Source organism: Thermoascus crustaceus (genome assembly GCF_041956765.1).
Source record: "Thermoascus crustaceus strain CBS 181.67 unplaced genomic scaffold VTN00scaffold_1, whole genome shotgun sequence".
Taxonomy (NCBI): Eukaryota; Fungi; Ascomycota; class Eurotiomycetes; order Eurotiales; family Thermoascaceae; genus Thermoascus; species Thermoascus crustaceus.
In genome coordinates this window covers 4,614,281-4,628,633 of record NW_027192527.1, presented here as the reverse complement: position 1 = coordinate 4,628,633, position 14,353 = coordinate 4,614,281, and the positions used below count along the sequence as shown (strand labels likewise).

General features: G+C 53.7%; 6 protein-coding genes across 6 annotated transcripts; 3 read left to right on the top strand and 3 right to left on the bottom strand.

The window, feature by feature from the left end:
• Positions 1-10: 10 nt before the first annotated feature.
• On the bottom strand, positions 11-2,374 carry VTN00DRAFT_1665 (uncharacterized protein; the record flags this gene model as incomplete). The annotated part of the gene is made up of 4 exons (XM_069427797.1): positions 11-94; positions 314-523; positions 1,083-2,189; positions 2,249-2,374. The coding sequence occupies 4 exons, from the start codon at positions 2,372-2,374 to the stop codon at positions 11-13; spliced, it is 1,527 nt and encodes a 508-aa protein (XP_069292367.1).
• A 533-nt stretch (positions 2,375-2,907) lies between these two features.
• Positions 2,908-4,618, top strand: VTN00DRAFT_1664 (uncharacterized protein; the record flags this gene model as incomplete). The annotated part of the gene is made up of 2 exons (XM_069427796.1): positions 2,908-3,067; positions 3,123-4,618. The coding sequence occupies 2 exons, from the start codon at positions 2,908-2,910 to the stop codon at positions 4,616-4,618; spliced, it is 1,656 nt and encodes a 551-aa protein (XP_069292366.1).
• Positions 4,619-5,147: 529 nt separating this feature from the next.
• VTN00DRAFT_1663 (uncharacterized protein) lies at positions 5,148-5,666 on the bottom strand (the record flags this gene model as incomplete). The annotated part of the gene is made up of 2 exons (XM_069427795.1): positions 5,148-5,552; positions 5,631-5,666. The coding sequence occupies 2 exons, from the start codon at positions 5,664-5,666 to the stop codon at positions 5,148-5,150; spliced, it is 441 nt and encodes a 146-aa protein (XP_069292365.1).
• A 408-nt stretch (positions 5,667-6,074) lies between these two features.
• On the top strand, positions 6,075-10,601 carry VTN00DRAFT_1662 (uncharacterized protein; the record flags this gene model as incomplete). Its single annotated transcript, XM_069427794.1, has 3 exons — positions 6,075-7,433; positions 7,487-10,225; positions 10,281-10,601. The coding sequence occupies 3 exons, from the start codon at positions 6,075-6,077 to the stop codon at positions 10,599-10,601; spliced, it is 4,419 nt and encodes a 1,472-aa protein (XP_069292364.1).
• Positions 10,602-11,311: 710 nt separating this feature from the next.
• Positions 11,312-12,155, bottom strand: VTN00DRAFT_1661 (uncharacterized protein; the record flags this gene model as incomplete). The annotated part of the gene is made up of 3 exons (XM_069427793.1): positions 11,312-11,422; positions 11,495-11,972; positions 12,133-12,155. 3 exons carry the CDS (start codon positions 12,153-12,155, stop codon positions 11,312-11,314), a joined length of 612 nt encoding a protein of 203 aa, XP_069292363.1.
• Positions 12,156-12,614: 459 nt separating this feature from the next.
• On the top strand, positions 12,615-13,972 carry VTN00DRAFT_1660 (uncharacterized protein; the record flags this gene model as incomplete). The annotated part of the gene is made up of 2 exons (XM_069427792.1): positions 12,615-13,094; positions 13,202-13,972. 2 exons carry the CDS (start codon positions 12,615-12,617, stop codon positions 13,970-13,972), a joined length of 1,251 nt encoding a protein of 416 aa, XP_069292362.1.
• Between the last annotated feature and the right edge of the window lie 381 nt (positions 13,973-14,353).

The following is a 14,353-nucleotide window of genomic DNA, read 5'->3' as shown; positions in this document are numbered from 1 at the left end:
ATTTCCTGCTTCACACCACGGATGGAAGAATCTCTTTTGCCCTTGTATAGGTGACCGTGCTCAGACCTACATCTCCGTCTGCGCTTCTCTTTACCTTTCTTCCCGCAATCTCTTTTTTCCATACCATACATTACTATCTACCTACCTACTAAGCCTTCCGATGCCCGTGACGAATTGAAGCTAAGAACCCCACGTTATTGGGGGGAGATGAGATGAGACGAGACGAGAGACGAGCATGGTGGTGGGAAAAATCTCAGGGCCCGGCGCTTTGGCGTTTCATTTCACTTCAGCTTGCATATGTCATCATTTCTACATTAATCATGTCTCTATGATACATAGAACTGTCCGTACTCTTTATCCTATGGATGAAAGTCGGTAGAAGACTACGAAGGGACAGGACTTGCAGGAGGGGGGAAGAAAAGAAAAACAAAAAGGGAAGAAAGATATGACCCGACCCGATCTTGGTCTGGTATGCCGCAAAACCTGCGTCCTCCGTGAGCAGCGGTAAGAGGAAGCAGAGTATCTAGAGGAGCTATCATACCTAACCTACCTAGGTGCTTTACTTGAATTCGAGAAAATAATCCCTTCTGTAGAATATCTATTGCCAGATATAACATTATCTTATACTCCGTACGTATATGTATATTCCCGTAGGTATCTACATAATCTTGATACCTCATCTGACATGTCTTATCGTTTGTTTCTTGATTCTATTCGTTCGGGGTCCTGGACTCTCGTTCATGTAGGGAAAGAACAATTCGGGATACTTTTCGGGGGTAGCTTCGGCACTCAGCATCACTTGAGGGTCCTTTTCTTCCATCAGGTTATTTTTTCTTTGGGGTATTCCATGACATATATTCTACCTAATCTATGTTTCGGGTATTGGGTTGGGATAGCTGTATCTGATCTACCTACCTAGGTTAGGTAGATATGTAGACATGTAGCTATAGACATGTAAATAAATCTTCATTTTTTTCCCGTCATTTGCTTTCATTTCACTTCATATCTCATTTTCTTATTTCTCATTTCCTCTCCTCCCACTGCACACCAACCCACTCCTCCCTCCATCCCATCACACCCACCTGCTCCGGCCCGCAGTCGCCCGCGCACACACCCAGGATGATGGTACCCCACTCCATGCCGGAGTCATCCTTGGGTCCGAGCCCGATTCCCTCGCGACCTTCCTCCAAAACACTGATAGCGTGCGGAACGAGCTGCAGTTCAAAGACACGTTCACGGCCGCAGGACTCGCAACGGGGAATCCGCGCGGTGCTCCCGCCTTTGGTCGAGACCTTCCCGCTGGGGCCCTGCGGACGCTGGAACAGCTTGCCCACGGCGTCTTTCTGCGAGTAGAGGAGCGGGGAGCCGCGGAACTCGTATCTCAGGACCTGTTCCGGGTTGTGTGATAGGCGGGTCGAGAAGCGGAGGAAGTCCTTGTCCAGGGCGGACTCGAATGCGTCTTTGGAGTCTGCTGCTCCGGCGGCCGCTGCGGCGGACTTGATGTCCTCCTCCTCGATGTCCTGGACCGTCACGTTCGCGGGGACGCTGGGCGTCGAGGGACGCGAGAGGGTTTCGTATTCAGCGTCGAGGTAGTATCGGGTGTAGGGCTTTGGGAAGGCGGATTGCGGGGGCCAGGGACGGGGTGGGCCGGCGGTGACGGGGGCCGGTGCTGGTGCTGGCGCTGATTCTGGAGGAGGGGAGGAGAGACGGACTTTGTCTGCGAAGGTCTCGGGGAGGTCTTTGTCTTTTGCTGGTGAGGAGGAGAAAGGTTTTGGGAGCGGCCCGAAGGGGTTGTTCGCTTGCGCGGATGATGAACTCGAGGAGGTGGAGGTGGAGAAGGGGTTCGGGTTCGACGATGGGCCGTTGCTTGAAGGGGCTGCGCCGAAGAGGGCTGCGCCTAGGTCCTGCTTGGGAGCGGGTGGTTGCGGAGCGGATTGCTTTTCTTCCTTCTCTTCCTTCTTGGGCTTTTGCGACGACTTCAGCTTCCTGACCCCGCGCAGAGCTCTCACGCTCCCTGGTTTCCGGCTGCAGGCTTTTCTGGGGCATCCGAATATGTACAGCCGTCTCTCGTCGTCCGGGAAGTGCTCGGGCAGGTCACCGTTCAGCTGGAGGAGCAGCAGCATTGGGTTGTTGCAGACCTTGCAGTTGGCGAAGTTACCGTCGGGCGGGGTAGACTCGTCCAGCCATGTCTGGTGAGGGGTGCTGTCAGTGAGGAAATAATAGCAATAATACAGTGAGTAGAACGTACCGGCCACCCTCCCAGATGGCTGATGGTGTCGTCTGTGGCCTCCTCTGAAGCGTATCCTAGCAGCACCCCCGTCTCGGTGTAGTCCCCCGCATCGTCGATGCTGGAGTCGCTGTCGTAGGGGTCCATTGTGCGCATGGTTCCAAATTGCCCGTGACTGCTAGGTATCTGTATCTGAGTCTGTGTCTTTGAAGCGCAGTACTTGTTTGACTTGTTCAAGAACAAGTAATAATAATAAGACGGCGGAGCGCATCGATTTCTAGACAAAAAAATAAAATATTGAAGTCCGATAAGCGATACCCGCGGGGACTAGACCCGCCGTGGCTTAGGGCCCATGTCCGCCCGTATGGTACGGTACGGATACGATGCATCCATGCGTTAGGTGGTACGGCGCAGATATGAACGTCACGCCAGCTCAACAGGCAGCTGGCTCTCGATGAAAGCCACGTCTCCTCCCGGGTGCGAGACTGCTGGTGTTACCGTTGATCTCCGCACTTTGTGTGTTTTATTGTTTTCTCAGTTTTTTTGCTTCTAATTGAGCTTGTTTTGGCTTCTGCGTTGTAATAGTATCGGTCCTTCAGTACGCCCTTGCCGACGGTCGAGGTATATCGATAATTGCAGATATTCGACTTGTATATAACACCGCCCCTGGTTTCATCAATATGAAACTACTCTCTAGGAGTAGTCCCCTCCGGGACTTCCTCCAGAGTTTTATTGCATTTTCACTGGCAACGTCGTACATTGCCCTCGCTGGAGCGGACGACCAGCGACCGGTGGGTGTGGCTCCCGCCGCCATCACGCCCAAGCGTGTGGCCGTGATCGGTAAGGCTCTTGCTTGAGTGACATATGACTGCATCCGGCGCTGATATTCTTTCAGGTGCCGGGTCTGGAGGTTCGTCCAGTGCCTACTATCTGCGCAAATTCGCCGACATCTCCGAGATCCCGGTGAATATTACCGTCTTCGAACGCGCTTCCCATGTCGGCGGACGTTCCACGACAGTCAATGTGTTTGGAAATCCCGCTTACCCAGTTGAGCTGGGCGCTTCAATCTTCGTCCAGGTGAACAAGAATCTCGTAAACGCCGCCAAGGAGTTCGGTCTTAATGTCAACGGCGCTTCGCAAGATCGCCCAGGGGAGTCCGAGGATAGCCTAGGCGTCTGGGATGGAGAACGCTTCGTGTACAAGCTGAGCGGGTCCATGGATTGGTGGAACGTGGTTAAGATGCTCTGGAAGTATGGATGGGCCCCCGTGCGGACCCAGAATCTGATGAAGAATACTGTCAACAAGTTTCTCCAGCTTTACGAATCGCCCATGTTCCCTTTCGAGTCCTTGACATCTGCTGCCTATGAGGCCGGACTTCTGGGAGCCACTTCGTCCACCGGAGCGGAGTTCCTCAATAGAAACAGCATCTCTCCTGATTTCTCCAGAGACATTATCCAGGCAAGCACGCGTGTTAATTATGGACAGAATCTGCGTCTGCTCCACGGTCTGGAGACGATGGTCTGCATGGCCACTGACGGTGCCGTCTCTGTCCAAGGGGGGAATTGGCAGATTTTCGACGGCATGTTGAGATCATCCGGCGCGGATGTCAGGCTTAACACCACGGTGACTTCAATCCAGCGGAACGAGGATGGGAGATTTACCGTGTCCTCCCGCTTGAGTGCCTCTGAAACTAAGCAATCCTTGTTTGATGAAGTCGTGATCGCAGGTCCTCTGCAGTATTCGGATATCAAGATCTCTCCGCCCCTTGACCATAACCCGGAAAAGATCCCTTACGTGACCCTCCATGTGACTCTCTTTTCATCTCCGCACCGGATTTCCCCCAAGTATTTTAATTTGGAAGGGACAACTGCCCCGGAGACCATCCTGACCACTCTGCCTCGTGGTGTGGATCTGGGAGCCCAGCCGAAAGGCGTTGGCCCGACAGGCTTCTGGAGCATCAGCACGCTACGCCACGTGAAGCCACCGGTCAATTACACAGACGATGCTGGGACCCCAGAGAAGCACTATGTTTATAAGATCTTCTCTCCCGAGCGGCTGACAGCCGACTTTGTCGCTGACATTCTCGATATCGACAAGCCAAAGGGAGAGGGCAACCTGACGATCGGAGACATGGGCCGCAAGGACGTCAGTTGGTTCCATGAGAAGACATGGAACTCGTACCCGTATCTGTATCCGCGGGTGACCTTTGAAGAGATCAGCCTGGGACCCAACATCTGGTATACCAGTGGGATTGAGAACTTCATTTCAACGATGGAGACCAGCTCGCTGATGGGTAAGAACGTAGCGGCACTGATAACCAAAACATGGCTGGAGGAGCTTGGCTTGGACCGGGGGATGCCCTGGAACAGTTCAAGACAGGTAGAGCTTTGAGGGGCTATATCTTTCGGGTTTCCTTGTGCTGTGTTTGATTTCATATTAATATTTTTGGGCTATTCAGGGTGTATCACAAGTCAACTATTAATGTTCAACTCCTACAGCCTCCGTTCTTGCTGCTTTTTGCTACGTTGCTACTATTCTCCAGCTTCTATCTGTCGGGTCGATACCAGCCAGGGTAATTGTGTGGGGTCTTGGAAAAAGATAAACCATGATTTGCAGTCTCTGCTCCCGCAGCCTAGCGCTTTTCTGCCGGGGTCTTTTGAGTCTAGGAGCTCACCCATTCATGTATTGAAATGTCTCTGTAGTGCTAATGCCGGGGGCCGCTAGCTTGTTTGCTCAGGAAGAAGTTCTGACTTCTGCCACCGCTCTTCACTGTTTAATGGTGATTCTGGATACTTGAGTATGCTGCCAGCATACTGAGTCCAGTTCAGGCAGGCCGTGGGGCCGTCAACGTCAGCGGGACCGCAGACGACACTAAGCCCTGGAGATGGAGTCATGGTGGAGGCCGTCCTTGGAGGTGCTATCATGGACCGTTGGGAGGTCCCATGCCGGCGTCGTCTTCTCCGTATGGCGTAGTCGCACGCAGAACAGTAGACACTAGCGATATAGCGGTGGAGATACAGGGCGGTGCAGCTGCTGCGGCCTGTTGCTGCCAGCCAGACAGCTCCGTCCGCTGCTCCGCGTGTCGGTGTGCCCAGACGTCGTTGTCCCGTATGTACTGTACCGTACAGACGCCCTGTACGGTGGTGCAGCGCAGGATGCATCCCGGCGAGGTAAGCGCGCGCGGAGCTGCCAGGGAGAGCTTCCCATTGGTGGCTCCGCCATATACAATCACATGCACACGCTGCCATTGGCTGGCCGCCGCCGCAGGTATGCGGTAAGCGTATGGCGGATACGGTACGGTCACGCGAGTGATGGCAGGACCGACCTTCCTCAGACAACCACGTCCGCCAGACCTCTCCGACGCTCCTCAACCGCTGCCGTTCTCCTCGAATCTTATCTGTACCTGAAGTCTGCGGGCCATGTTCCAGCTGCCCGTCATGATGGCTGAGGGGTGATGGTTCGTCCTGACTCGATGGCCGCCTTCACCATTCCAGCTGCCTATCTATCTACTGGTCCTGTACATCCTGCAAGGTCCCGGTGAGCATCGCCTTCCCTGTCCGCCGTGCTCCTCCGGAGCTTGACAGCTGCACGGAGGTCAGTGACCGGCTCATCTAACCTCTGCAGAGCTTGATTCGTGTCTGCAGGCGATAGTTCTTGCCGTCTGACTCGACGTTGCGCACGCTATCCGCCTATCGCCCCTTTGACGTTTGTCACGCCGGCCTTGACGGGTCACTTGCACAGACCCTTTCCCCAGACATCATCATATCAGGCCTGCTCCAAAACCCGGGTTGCGCTGCACATACATAGTCTTCCTCTCCTCTTTCCCACGAGCTCCTTTCCGTCAAGGATGCCGCACCTCGACGAGCCTTTGAAGGAGCGCGTCGGCCGTCGGCTCAGCATAATGTCCAAGTCTCTCCACCGGATGCCTTCGAGCCACGTGCCAGACCGCTTCAAGGACGGCGACGATGCACAGGACGATGTTACCGCTCCTCCCAAGACCGGTGGCTGGCGAGACCGCCACGTCCAATACATGCACCAGTCCATCTTTTCCTTGATAGCCGCCGCCGGTTCCAAATCCGATTTCCACGCGCGGTTCGACGATTCGAGTGACAGTGACGGGGAGCAAGATGGGAATGCGGAGGAGGGATCGTCTCCAAAACGTACGTCGCATACACCCGCCGGTGGGAACGATGGCGCCGGTGACGCCGATCAGAGCACAGAAGCTGCGCAGCGTAGGGCAAAATCACCGTTGACAGTTCCTTCGGAAGGAAGAGGCCGCGGACATCGGAGGAAGATCTCGGATTCCCTGTTGCGGTCGCTGCCAAAGATTCAGCTCAGGCACGCTAAGGAGAAGGAAGAGAAGGAGTCGACGGAGGTGAACGACGATGTGACAGAGCCCGTTCAGCATGACGAGCTGTCCGGCACATCACCGCCGAGGTTGTCGCGAAGTATGACTCCTCGGGAGGCCCCGGTGCTCAGCCGGATGATCGAGGCACAGACTCGCTTTGACACTGCGACGTCTCCGACGGAGCAGGAGACCTTGCCTGGTGAGAGCGACCATGGGAGAAAGCGTACTCTGTCTCAGTCCACACAGACAAATCTCCTGTCGACCAGACTCATGGAGATATTTGGCTTCGAAAAACCTGAAAAGGTCATTGCTGAGTACGCCTGCTGGTTGCTCCAGAGCGTATTACTACAGGGTTACATGTATGTCACCGAAGGGCATATATGTTTCTATGCATATCTGCCCAAGAAGTCCAACGCTTCTATCAAGTCCGGGTATCTGTCCAAACGTGGTCGCCAGAACCCAAAGTACAACCGGTACTGGTGCACGCTGAAGGGCGACGTCTTGTCATACTACGCTGACCCGTCGAACCTCTACTTCCCGAGTGGCCACGTCGACCTCCGATACGGGATCTCCGCATCTCTTGCCGAGCAGAAGGACAAAGGGAAAGAGGTCAAAGACTTTACGGTTACCACAGATAACCGAACCTACTATTTCAGGGCGGATAGTGCCGCCAGCGCAAAAGAATGGGTCAAGACCTTGCAAAAGGTCATCTTCAGGTCTCACAATGAGGGGGATAGCGTCAAGATTTCATTGCCCATCGAGAACGTTATAGACATAGAGGAAAGTCCCATGGTTGAGTTCGCAGAGACATTTAAGATTAGGGTAGTGGAGAGTGGTGAGACTTATGCAATTGATGAGGTACGTACTGTCCCAGAGAGATTCCCATGGCCAGCGCTGATTTGAGATTCCAGTACTTCTTTTCCTTCTTCAATTTCGGCAAGGACGCCTATAATATTTTGAAATCTCTAATCAATGATACCCCGACTTCTCATGACGTTCCCGCAATCTCCTGCGAAGGCGGCCCCGAGAGTCTACGCGATCAGACTCAGAGCCCGGGAAGGCCGGTGGAAGCCAACCGACCGAGAAGCACGTCTGCATTGTCTAGCCCTCGTCTGAACGAATCCGTCAAGTCGACCCTGATTTCGTTTTCTAGCCCGGAAGCCGAGGGTAAACGTCCCCGAACCAGTGGGAACGGAATACCCCAGGAGTGTAGCCAAACGGGATTTAATCAGCGTGCAAGGAGCGAAAGCACAGGTCGACTGAGCTTTCGCCAGGGTCTGTTTGACCGATCTCCGCGGGGAAGGAAGCAGAGCTCATCCGATTCGTTTGTGCATTCGCTCGAACAGGCCACTGAATCCTCTGCCATTCTCCAGTCGACAACGGATACCGCGGAGTCGGCCAGTCAGATTCTAAATCGGAGTGATGTTTTCCGGTCCCCTACCATTCACAGATTACGGGGATCGCCGTCCGATGCGGAGGAGACTGGTCGCCGACAGTCTGATGACACGGCTCGTTCCGCATCAGCGCAAGTCAAGGCCCGCGTCGATCAACAGAAGAGAGAGCATGAGGCAGGGGATGCGGCGAGTGACTCCGAGCACGAGGCGACCAGCCATGGAAGAGCCTATTCTGTTTCTGTTTCGGCGCCCACCCTGCAGGAGATCGTCAAAGCCGGAACGTATCCTCTTCAGCGAGCCGCAGGATTGGCGGGGTACCTCAAAAATAGATCCAAGCGGATGAGTAGCCTACTGGCAAGCGAGTCGATGGGGTACCTGGAAAAGGTATCCGGGATGTGGGCCGGTGGCAGGAGACATTATGGGGAAGCGGAAGGTATCCTCCCAGAAGACCGGGTCGTTGATCCGGAGGATGAGGAACGTGGCTGTGGGCATGGAGATCGTTTCCGTGCCCATTTCGCACTCCCGTCTACTGAGAAGCTGCAGGCCACTTACTTTGGATATCTTCACCGGGTTCTTCCGCTGTACGGCAAGATCTATATAAGCAACAGAAAGTTCTGTTTTCGAAGTCTGCTGCCGGGGACCCGGACGAAGATGATCCTTCCGCTGAAGGACATCGAAAATGTGGAGAAGGAGAAAGGGTTCAGGTTTGGTTATCATGGGCTTGTAATCATCATCCGTGGCCACGAGGAGCTCTTCTTTGAGTTTAACGCGTCCGACATTCGAGATGACTGTGCTGTCACGCTACATCAGAGCCTGGAGTCTGTCAAGTTCCTGGCCGAATCCGGCATCCTTGCTCAACAGGACAGGGAAGAAGCAGAGGCTGCAAAGGCAGAGCACCAGATGCTGCAGGAAGCAAGGCTGGATGGCCTAGATGGCAATGAAAACGACCAAGATTCCCGGACGTTGTCAAACCAAGAATCAAACGAGACAAATCCCATATTCGACGACCCACGCGCTTCTATCATCAATTTCAAGCCTGCAGAATCGTTGAGAGTGACCTGTCTGACAATTGGCTCTCGCGGTGATGTCCAGCCGTACATTGCGCTGTGCAAAGGACTACTTGCGGAAGGACACAGGCCTAAGATCGCAACTCATCGCGAGTTTGAACCTTGGGTGAGAAAACACGGCATCGACTTCGCTCCGGTCGAGGGAGATCCGGCCGAGCTAATGCGGATTTGCGTGGAGAATGGGATGTTCACATATTCATTTTTGAAGGAGGCATCGCTCAAATTCCGTGGTTGGATTGACGACCTTCTGTCTTCAGCATGGGCAGCTTGCCAGGACAGCGATCTTCTCATTGAGTCCCCCAGCGCGATGGCCGGCATTCATATCGCGGAGGCGCTCAGGATCCCTTACTTCCGGGCGTTTACGATGCCCTGGTCCCGGACCCGAGCATATCCTCACGCCTTCGCGGTCCCTGAACACAAGATGGGCGGTGCGTACAACTACATCACGTACGTCATGTTTGACAATGTCTTCTGGAAGGCCATTGCGGGGCAGGTGAATCGCTGGCGAAAGAAGGAACTGGGGCTGCGTGGTACCAATCTGGACAAGATGCAGCCAAATAAGGTTCCATTCCTGTACAACTTCTCCCCTTCGGTAGTTCCTCCGCCGCTTGACTACCCCGATTGGATTCGTGTGACGGGATACTGGTTCCTGGATGAGGGTTTGGACTGGACTCCGCCACAGGAGCTGGCGGATTTCATTAAACGTGCTCGGACCGATGGCAAGAAGTTAGTGTACATCGGATTCGGGTCTATTGTCGTCTCGGACCCAGCGGCTCTGACGAAGACCGTGGTTGAATCGGTCCTCAAGGCGGACGTCCGCTGCATTCTGTCCAAGGGCTGGTCGGACCGTCTTGGGGATCCTGCCAGTGCCCGACCGGAAATCCCTCTGCCTTCTGATATTCTCCAGATCCAGTCCGCGCCGCACGACTGGCTTTTTTCGCAGATGGATGCTGTTGCGCATCACGGAGGGGCTGGAACTACCGGGGCCAGTCTACGGATGGGTGTGCCAACAATTATCAAGCCATTCTTTGGTGACCAGTTCTTCTTCGGATCGCGAGTTGAGGACCTGGGCGTTGGGATCTGCATGAAGAAGCTGAACGTCAGTGTCTTCTCGAGGGCATTGTGGGAAGCAACACATAGCGAGCGGATGATTGTCAAGGCGAAGGCGTTGGGTGAACAGATCCGTAGTGTATGTCCATGCCGACATGTCCGTTTGGTGAAGTATGTATGCTAACTTGTTCCAGGAAAACGGTGTCGCAAACGCTATCCAGGCCATCTACCGCGACCTCGAATATGCAAAGACCCTCGCCCGCCAGCGTTCTATTGCCTCGTCTACGCCGTTTACACCGGCTGAGAGCAAGGAACCGACCGTCGAACAGCCTGTCGAAGACGACCTGGAAGATATTGAAGAGACATGGACTTTTGTCGGTGACGAGACCGATATTGATATCTCGAAGAGAGTACGCGAGAGGGAAGAGGCCGAGGCTGATTTGCCGTCAGGCCTTCTACATGAAAAGACCGGGGCCGTGGAGCCCGTGGGCACGAGCGGCGATGCTGCTCGCTAGAGAATGAGGAGGTATAATTACTTGCTTTCACACCTTTCCAAACACCCTGGACCTTCGGATGACTTTTGATCGTTTTGCTCTCCACTTTCTGCTCTGCTTGAACGTGATGGGCTCGCTGATGCTCTTCAGTGTTACGTCTTCAGTGTTACGTCTATTAGTATTGTAATTTCTTGTTTCGGTTCAGCGCTCTTGCATCTACTGTACAACGCGGAGAAGCAGACGAGCCGAGCTCGTCATAATATCCTTTCATCATTCCCTCACCATCGATAATGATGAGTAATGACGTCTATGATTCTGTCATATGCTTATTGGTCGAAGTTGATACAGCCTGCTGTACTGTTGACTGGAGATGGTGTGCTTATATACCAATATGTGATATAATTTTCGGTCCATGGGAGTACGTAGGTCGGTGGGCAGTTTGAACTAGAACTGGCGAGGTGCGATTGTGTTTTTCATGTTTCTTCCATTCAGTCTTGATGTATTTACTGCACGTATGCACGTCGAGGTCAAAAACGGAGCCCCGACATCGAGTCTGAAGACTTTTTTTTCTTTTTTTCTAATCGGAACATGGGACAAGTTGCACTCGCGTACAGGTACAGAGACTAGATAGGCTCTCATCGCGTCATCACATCACGAATCGCTGCATTCTCGGCATCATGGTAAACAGATATATGATATTAATTCGGACTTTGTTCTCAACCCATCACAACTTAGCCGTCGGGACGTCCCTTTTCTTCGTCGTCGTCCTTGCCCTCGGCCTTTTCCTTGCGCTTCTGCACGACGTCCCAGTTGTACACGCGGGCGGTCGCGACCTCGAGTGTCTGCGCAAGTTAGCCTCAGAGTAAACAAACAAAAAAAGAAAACTAGAGAGGTGTAAAAGAAGGGGAACTGACCGTAATCTGCTCCCTCAAAAACTCCAAATCCTCCTCGCAATTCCCCAGACTCGCCTCCGCCGCCCTCAGCTTCTCCTCCAGCATCGTCTCTGCCTCCGCGATCGGGTACGCCAGCATCACGTTCGCCCCCAGCCACAGGTACACCTCGTCCGTGTCGGCCGGGTCGACGGTCGCCCGCGCATAGAGCGTGTCGTTGAGCTCAAAGTGCGTCAGGAGAGGCTCTGCTGCCCCACCCCCGGATTCCTTTCGGGTCTTGAGGAAGCGGACCATCTCGAGCGTCTTGCGGATGTCGGGGATCTTGTCCCGCAGGCCCTGGGCGCGCCGCGTCGTGTTCACCTCCATAAACTGGTACTTGGAGATCATCTCCTGGAAGGAGCGCAGCGTGGGTTCGACGTCGGCGCGGGAGGAGACGTAGTCGGTGACGTTGTCGACAAAGGGGGCGACGGGGATGCCGCGGGGGTTGGTTTGGGCTTGGGCGCTGCAGTTTTTTTATTGGCCAGTTAGACATGGTTTCTTTTTTTTTGAGGGGTGAGAGTATGGTAGATTGGGGGTTGGGGGGGTTATTATGTGGTTATTTGTTTTCTTTTCATTCATAACGCGGGGGGTGAGGGGAATGGATGAAAAGAAAGAAAACTCACCCCGAAGGTTTCTTGTCCGCCATGTTGTTTCTTTTTCCCTTTTCTGGACGGACGAGGAGACCTTGTTTTATACGGGAGTCATTGGAGAGTTGATCTGACCCGACCACGTAGGGAAAGTGGTGGCAGATTAATTAACTTAGGTAGAGAGAGGTATGGAGTAGTTCTCGGTGCGGGACCGCGGGCGGCGGAGCTGGGCGTCTCTTCCTCCGTGGCCTGTTCGGGGCCGAACAGCTTTGGCATGACGTACGGGGTACCTAGCTACCTATATACCTAGCTATCTTTCTTAGTATTTCCAATTTCCTGATATCTTTTCTTTTCTCTCTCTCTCTCTCTCTTTCCTTCTTCACCGCAATGGCCAACTATTCTATTGGATAAATTCTTCCTATTCGATCCGACAAAATAAACACACCTCCCGCGTAAACCGACAACAAAACCCAGCCATCCAGGACCAAGAAGAAAGTACACAGAACCTTCAAGACAGAATGGTCCTCCTCGTCACGACCCCAACCATCCTCTCCGCGCTCGAGACCTTGCCCCCCTCACGCCGCGAGGCCCTCTCTCTCCCAACGGAGCCCGCTGTCGGCGCGCCCATCTCGCATGAGCAGTTGATTCAGCTGGGGCGGTATTTTCGAGAGAGAAGGACCGGACGAAAAACACAGGCAGCAAAAGAGGAGACGGAGGAGGTCTGCGAGAAGAAGGTTAAAGATTCAGAGAAAGAGAAGGAGAAGAGCTCACGGTCTGAGTCTGATGAAGAGGACCGTGATGAACATGAACACGAGCACGACAACAAGGATGAGAACGAGAACGAGAAAGATACCCAGGATGGTAACCGCATGAACAAGAACGAAAACAAGGATGAAGACGAAGATATAGACCCCACCACAGCCTCAAAATACACCCTCAACACCCTCCTCCGCGGGACGAAGGTCTACGTCCCTCCGCCGCCGCCGAAGCCTCAGCCGGTGAGCACCAGCACCAGCACCACCTCCTGCTATCTACCGCTACTCAATCCCTACCCAAACATATTTCTCTCGAAGAGACCACTAACTTGTGCATGTATATACAACAGAGCCCCGAATACCTCTCCCTCAAAGCCCGCCTCCAAGCCGCCGCCGAAGCGGACGCTTACAACCGTCTCCTCTCCCCCTCCCCTTCCCCCTTCCCAACAACCACATCCGTATCCGGCCCAAAACCGAAACCGGGCCCGGAACCCATCTTCGCTTCGTCATCCCCGCATACAGCCGCCTTACACGACCCAACGAACCCGGACGGAGCAGACGGAGTTGAAGGGAACGATCCATTAACGCCCACGTTGGTGATTAATATCTTCCTCTCCGTGTTGTTGACGGGGTTCAGCACGTTCTGGGCGCTGAGTCATTTCCAGACCTCCTCCTATTTTTCCTTCCTGTCTGCTACCTTCTCCGGAGAAGACGAAGTTGGGGTAGATGTAGATGTAGGCGTCGGAGCTGCATCCGAACCGACCCGCGTCCTCCTCTCGCTCTTCGCGGCGCTGCTGGTCGGCGTCGCGGAGGTGGTCGTGTACGCGGCGTATCTGCGGAAAGTGACGGACGCGAGGGAGAGGGAGAGGAGGGTGAAGGAGAGGAAGGTTGTTGTTGGGCCTGTTCCTGATCCTGACAGGAAGGACGCAAATGGAGATGGGGATGGAGATAAGGAGGGTGATGGGGATTCAGAGACGACGAGGATCACGGAGAAAGAGACGGAGGAGATTTGGGGGAGGGGGGTAAATGGTGGCGTTAGGAGGAGGGTGAGGGAGAGGTGGGATCGGGAGAGGGGAGGAAAGAAAGAGAATGGAAAAGAAGAAGGAGAAAAGGATAAATGAGATATTGCTCAGAGAAGAATTATGGATATTCATGATCCATTTGTATGTACTTAATATATACCCCTGTATCATATGCCAATAATAGATTTGACTGACGAACGATATCCATCGAGCGAATGAATTGATTTCATACTTCGGTCTACTCGTGCGAACTAGGCGAAAGCATGCAGATCTTCTGTCACAGACTGCAGTCTACTCAAGGTTGATTAAACATACGACTAAACCAGGAACATAAAAACTAATGCATCTCATTCGTCATTCCATGCTAGACAGACAGACTCCGGCACATGCAAATGTCAACGCTAGTGGGAACGAGACGAAAAAGGCTGACGAACCAGAACGCTTCAACGGGCGCCTGCAATGCGGAGAAGGGGAAGGGGG